At 41.4% G+C, this 6,840-nt stretch overlaps 1 protein-coding gene across 1 annotated transcript; it reads right to left on the minus strand.

Annotated features, from left to right (window-relative positions):
• Positions 1-422: 422 nt before the first annotated feature.
• epcam (epithelial cell adhesion molecule) lies at positions 423-4,979 on the minus strand. Its single transcript, XM_046358897.1, has 7 exons — positions 4,694-4,979; positions 4,107-4,208; positions 2,009-2,267; positions 1,701-1,766; positions 1,449-1,611; positions 1,061-1,300; positions 423-882 (listed from the first exon to the last, which is right to left on the minus strand). The coding sequence occupies exons 1-7, from the start codon at positions 4,749-4,751 to the stop codon at positions 859-861; spliced, it is 912 nt and encodes a 303-aa protein (XP_046214853.1). The 5' UTR covers positions 4,752-4,979; the 3' UTR covers positions 423-858.
• Positions 4,980-6,840: the final 1,861 nt, after the last annotated feature.

A 6,840-nucleotide genomic window follows, 5' to 3' on the forward strand; every position in this document is an offset into this window, starting at 1 on the left:
TCAGGAGGAATGGGCCAAAATTCCCCCAACTTATTGTGGGAAGGTTACCTGAAACATTTGACCCAAGTTATAATGTAAAGGCAATGCTACCAAATACCATTTGAGTGCATGTAAACTTCTGACCCACTGGGAATGTGATGAAAGCAATAACTGAAATAATTATATTATTCTGACATTTCACATTCTTAAAATAAAGTGGTGATCCTAACGGACCCAATCCTAACGGATTAAAATGTCAGGAATTGTGAAAAACAGTTTAAAATGCATTTGGCTAAGGTGTCTAAACACCACACACCTCTAATCTGACTGCACAGTAATTTTCCTTTGAGACACCTTACAAAAAGTAGTACCTGGCTCAAATGCTGAATCACTTGGCTTAGAAGAAAAGCAATTGACAAATATATTTTTTTAAACAAATAGGATACATTTTAAAAATCCATACTTTATTAAAGATCAAAAACACAAAGTTCATATGAAACCATACAACCTGCCAGTTCTGTTCTACATGATAGTAAAATTGCACCTACCTGGTGCCCCAGGTCTAAATAAGTCCCTGACTAGTGTGGAACATTTTATTATTAAAGTGGAATTGGCATCGATGTCCAGAGTCAAGTTTGCGGAATCTACAGCATTCAAACATTTCATTTAAATCAAGGTTACACGTTTAAATCAACAGCTCATAAATAAAAATGCTGGGTAGTAGTAATAGTGCTAAATAGATTTGACCAATTCTTTACAAAACGGCATCCCTCAAGTAACAATATTAAACAGCACAACTGCAAACAGAATGTTATATAAAAGGCACTATACAAGGTGTTAATATTTCAGCGTAGAACCAGCTCTGTGGTTAATATTTGTCTACATGGCCTCCATCTCTCTGGGCTGAAAGACACAAGCAACAAAACATCAGGCATCAGGGGGCAATTGTTTTTTTCCCAACAGGTTAGTACAGTTTTGATGATCGCAAACTAGTAATGATAGAGGGTTGCATTAATAAAACCATGACCACTTTACACATTTCAAGCACTTAAAAATCAATGAGACCTATTGGACCACTCACCTCTGCTTTGCTGTACCCCCGCTCTTGCCTCCTCCTAAGGTAGAGGACCAGCAGTCCGGCGGCCACGGCCAGGATGACCACCACGATGACGGCGATGACTCCCCCGGTCAGCCTCTTCATGGTGAAGGTGGGGCCCTCCTCGTCTACATAGTACACCAAGATATCCTCCATCTCCAGCTTCTGACCGTCCACACTGGGTTCAAACTTAGCCTGGTCCTTGAACAGTGGCAGCACCTTAACCTGGGAATAACATGGAATATTCACAGGTTAATCTGGGTTTTGACAAAGTTTATTTTAACTGGGAAGTCCCATTGAGGTCAGAAGGCATCTTCCCAACCTTGATCCTTGTTACTTTAGTGAAATCCCAAAGCAAAGAGAAGAAGCTTACGTCTTTCTCCATGTAGTAAGCCATACGAGACAGGTCGGCCTTGCGGTCTCCCTTCTCCTTCTTGACGTCGACAACGATCAGGCGAGCCTCAGGGTCGTACTCCACCTCCTTCACAAAGGTCTTGTCAAAGCTGTAACGGTTCTGGATGGCAGTTGCTATGGCACTGCATTAGGACAAAAGTTCAGTTATTCCACACAGCAACAATTTACAAGTGCTGTAATATTAATTCTAGAAAAATAGACAACTACTTACGCCTGCAACTTAGCAGCATCCACAGCGTTGTTCACTGGCTTGTGCTTGAGCTCCAGGCGAACCCAACTAGGAGAAAGGGACAGATTAGATTTAAATACTTGGTACAATGGCCTAGTCATCAGAATTGAGATTAAGCCTATCACTCTTTGGCATCTCTACCCTTCATATCTCAACTTACTCATCCTGCATGCATGGTTCACATGTGTAGCATAGGCTGTACGGCAATGCCAAAAACACATCTCGCATGAATGATGCTAACCCTTTATTCTAAAATGCATGAGGAATGACAATACATGATAGGCACTTACTAGGTCTCCACCAACTTCTCACACCGAAGGCTCTCGTCTCCCTTGTCGGTTCTGCGCACGCCAGCACTGTTGACACACCAACACTCCTTAGTGTTATTGCACTGCTTGGCCCGGAAGGCACCAGTGGTCTCACAGTCTGGGTCGTAGATGCCATCGTTGTCCACAAAGGCGGTCTCGACTGGCTTTCCTCCGGTACGAGTGGACAGGCCTTTCCTCGCACGGTACATCTCTGCCTTCATCAGGAAGCATTTGGGGACCACTGACAGGAGAGGGATAATAAATATTGAAAATAGCACCATCCAGGGACTGACACTTTTCTACCCATGAACACAGACTGTCGTTGCAGTATTCGAAACGGGAAGTATATAAAAATGTCCAATGCAGTCATAGCCATAAATTATTTGATATTGCTAACAAGTGTCTTCAATTAAATAGTTAAAAGAAACAAAAAGCTTCTTAGGAAAGAGCAATTTCTCAAGCAAGAATATGGCTACAACGGTCTGGGAGTGGTGAAAACTGAAAAGTCTTTATTGGCAGAGGTCTTGAAAGCAGGAATCGTTTGAAGACGGCGGGGGGGAAAGTGAGGTGGTTTGTCAAATGGTGGAAAGTTTAAGCCGCACATTGGCTCGAGGTCAGAGGTCAAATTAAAGTGAATAAGGGTAAATTAGCAGAAGTGGCAGGTGTGGTGAAGTTCTCAGAGCTCGAGGCTTGCACTGATAAAGATTAGTGACAGTAGGAGTGACGTTTTGAGAAAGTGGACACCTGCCTTTAAGCTGATCCACATGTGGTTTCAGGGTAGCTGGAAATGAGTTGGTGCTGTGAATTCTGAAGGTAACCTTAAGTGGTCTTGTGATAGTTGCTTGTGTTTCTGCCCGTCAGAGGGAATGGTTACTGCAGTTGACATGATTGATTACTGGTGCAGCCATAAAATGTAAAAGTGGACCAACTGAAGGGTAATATTCCCAGTGTTTGTGATGCTCGTCGTTTGGTGCGATGCAGACTGGGTGGCGTGAGCAGTGAAACGGAAGTCTGTTGGATCTTTTGAGTGTTGATGTTGAGTTATTGCCCGACAAAGTGATGCAAGGATATTCCAGTTACCCCATACAAGCTTTTGTGCCAAAATCCATTACGTTGTTACAGGTGTCAAGGGGGAGGGATCCAGAGAGGATTTGTGAGTAAATCTGTGCCAGTACAGAAGGATACGCTTCAGTAAGATTGGCTTTTTAGCATTCAAAGCAATGGTTATCAACTGTACCACAGGGATGGGACGTAAGTCGTAGAAAATGTAGGTTGTGGTAGCAGCTGCAGAGAAGTATTTGGGTGTACGAGATTTGAGGTGAAATCTAAATTTGTCACGTGCCGAATACAACAGCTGTAGTAGGCCTTAGTCAAATGCTTACAAGCCCTTAACCAACAATGCAGTTAAGACCCCCCCCCCCTCCCAAAGAGAGATAAGAACAAATAAAGAGCAGCAGTAAACAGCAGGCTATATTTTTTTTAACCTTTATTTTACTAGGCAAGTCAGTTAAGAACAAATTCTTATTTTCAATGACCGTCTAACCTTCCGATTACTAGTCCAATGCTCTAACCACTAGGCTACCCTGCCGCCCCATATACAGGGGGTACCGGTGTCGAGGTAATACGTACATGTAGGTAGAGTTAGTGAGTGCATATGCAAATAGGTCAGAAGAGTTAGTGTGTGTTGGAGTCTCATCCTTCCAGGCCATTGGCCTGAGCTGGACCAGACAGGTTTAAAATAGTGGAATAGGGTGGTGGGTTATTAATGTGTAGGGTATCCCCCTTTTCTCCAAACAAAGTATAAAAAAGTAATCACCTAGTAGGTGGCAGTAATGCAACATGTATTGAATGCCAGCCACAGTAAAACAGCAAAGAGGTTTGGAACTTATTGGTCAATTAATAAGAAAACGTACTGCCCGGCAGGCCAAAACAGGCCGAATTCTCAGGCCATCTTGTCAAACATCTCTTACAAAAGGGCATTATAGAAAGAATTCGAGAGAAAACAAAATCATGTTTGACTGCACCTTTGAAAAGTTCAAAATATAAGATGAACGTGGCCTGTTATTGATGAGGTACTTACAGTTCGAGCAGTTCAGGTTCTGCATCTCACCAGTTCCCACCAGAACGCCACACTGACAAGGGGTGCCATCACATGTAGCCCACTTAAAACTCTCACATGTGCCTGTGGAAGACACATTAAACCGGTTAAGTCTACACGAGGCTAACCGGTCAAGTAATTGACCTGTCTGCTAGAAAAATAGCCATTATATGCTAGAACGAAGTGACAAAGGAATCCCCATGAGGGTGTAATTAAGCCTACCGGTAGAGAACTCGAACCGGTTACACAACAGACCGCTCTTTGCGCACCGAAACTGATGGTTTGAGTGGAACTAAAATTCATACAATTACGTCATTGTAATATTTAAGCAAACGGTGTTATACCGAAAAGCTTGATTAGACCTGGCTGTCTATATGTAGGCAGTTCAAGAGCAGAGGGCAATACAATTACCCACGCAATATACACATTTTAGCCAACAGCCTCAAACTTTTGAAAGTTGGCTAGAGGTCAGGGCTACCGTAAACATTACTATATGTATCTGTTAGAAAACAAAATGATTAGAATACATTTACCTTGTTAAAAATGCCCATTTTAAAAAAGCAACTTACATTGAGCTGATGCACCCACTGCGAAAGTCGCAAGTAGAAGCGCAATCCAAATCTTCATAGTTGAATTTGAGAAAAACCGAGAAAAAAAATGGAGTAAACACCTGAACGACACAAGCGTACTCTCTTCCTCACAGCTACGACTCGTTCAACCAGTTTACACACTCCAATGATTCCTAGTCCACCAAACGAGCAACGGTATGTCCGCGTAGCACCTGTTTAAACGCTTTCTGCAACAACGTTGTAACGTCTATTTCTATATGATGATGTAGTTAAGAATCGTTTGATTTATAAGAAAGGTCAGTCTCATGACGTCAGCTAATTTACATACTGGGAAAGGGGTGTATGGGGTATTACCTGGCTCACCTTTTTTTCCGTCTTGACCATATTAGGAATCAATCTCTCTCCCCAACCCTTCTCTCTCTCTCTATCTCTGTGTGTGTGTGTGTGTGTGTGTGTGTGTGTGTGTGTGTGTGTGTGTGTGTGTGTGTGTGTGTGTGTGTGTGTGTGTGTGTGTGTGTGTGTGTGTGTGTGTGTGTGTGTGTGTGTGTGTGTGTGTGTGTGTGAGAGAACGAGAGAGAGAGAACGAGAGAAAGAGAACGAAAGAGAACAACATGAGTCAAGGGGGAGGGAACTTGAGAGGATTCATGCGAGTAGATCTGTGCCAGTACAGAGGGATATGCCATGTTTCATATCGGCATTTTAGCATTCATAGCAATGGTTAGCAACTACCACAGGGATGGAATGTAAGTCGCAAAAAATAGGTTTTTGTGGCAGAATATATATATTTATATATATATAAAATCAAACTAATATCAATGAAAAATAAGATGAGGTAATTAGAATATCTAGGCTTTATTGGTAAATTGTTTTGAAAAAATAATCAGGATTTGTAAAAAAAAGCATACATTTATTTCCCCTACAATGCTCATCCCCTGCTGTTCTCTTCTACACATGCCTTGCAAAATACCAGCTGTACAAGAAGTTTTCAAACTACAGGCTTCATTGTTGATATATATCATTAGATTCAGTATCATTTAAACAACCCAGGTAAAGTTTTCACACAAAACTGAACCAAAGCTTGAAACAACACTGATCAGTTTTGCTGATGCACTGACTCAAGTCTCCACGGGATGACTAATTTGTCTATGAGTCACATTTCTCAGATGCATCAGTAAATGCAGTGTGGGAAATTATTTACTGATCCACCAGTGAAAAATGTATTTCGATATTAAATAGAAATGTATTGTACAACTATTGTACAGCATGAGTAATCATGATATTTTTCAGAAATATGATATCAAAGCTTTTTATTGACCAGACAATAAAAATATATCAAAACACTCTATTCAAGTGATTGTTCCACCTGGGAATGGAAGTGATAAATCAGACAGGTAATTTCCCTTTAAATGGCCTCATTAACACAGTAGACTTACTTTATTACTTTATAACCGAGCATATATTATCTACCTGTAGCCTTTATCTCACCACACAGTTGATTAGCAGGTCTACGAGTGAAGCACCTGCAATGTATCCACAAAGCATCTCAGAGTAGGAGTGCTGATCTACGATCTGTCCTGATCTTATTCATTATGATCTAGAAGGCTAAACTGATCCTAAATCAGCACTCCTACTCCTACTATTTGGACTCCTGGGGCCGTATTCACAAAGCGTCTCAGATTAGGAGGACTGATCTCAGATCCGTTTTGCCTGTAGACCTTAATGAATAAGAAGAGAGACCTGGTAGCCTAGTGGTTATAGCGTTGGGACAGTAACTGAAAGGTTGCTAGATTGAATCCCCGAGCTGACAATGTAAAAAGCTGTCCTTCTGCCCCTGAACAAGGCAGTAAACCCAGTGTTCCTAGGCTGTCATTGTAAATAACAATTTGTTCTTAACTGACTTGCCTAGTTAAATAAAGGTTTAAAAAAATACTCTGAGATGCTTTGTGAATGTGGGCCCTGATTCCTAGAGGCACATTCTGTATAGTTTATGCAAAGGCCTTCCTCCGAGAAAACAATAAGTAATCATGATAAATGTAGAATGTAACCCAAATGTAAAATGCCCACATCCTATAATTGTGAACTATTCTCAGTAGAATAACACTGTAAAACTCTAACACTTCGTTACAGATGAACCTATCCCGACCAGT

The sequence above is a fragment of the Oncorhynchus gorbuscha genome, linkage group LG08 (assembly GCF_021184085.1).
Source record: "Oncorhynchus gorbuscha isolate QuinsamMale2020 ecotype Even-year linkage group LG08, OgorEven_v1.0, whole genome shotgun sequence".
Taxonomy (NCBI): domain Eukaryota; kingdom Metazoa; phylum Chordata; class Actinopteri; order Salmoniformes; family Salmonidae; genus Oncorhynchus; species Oncorhynchus gorbuscha.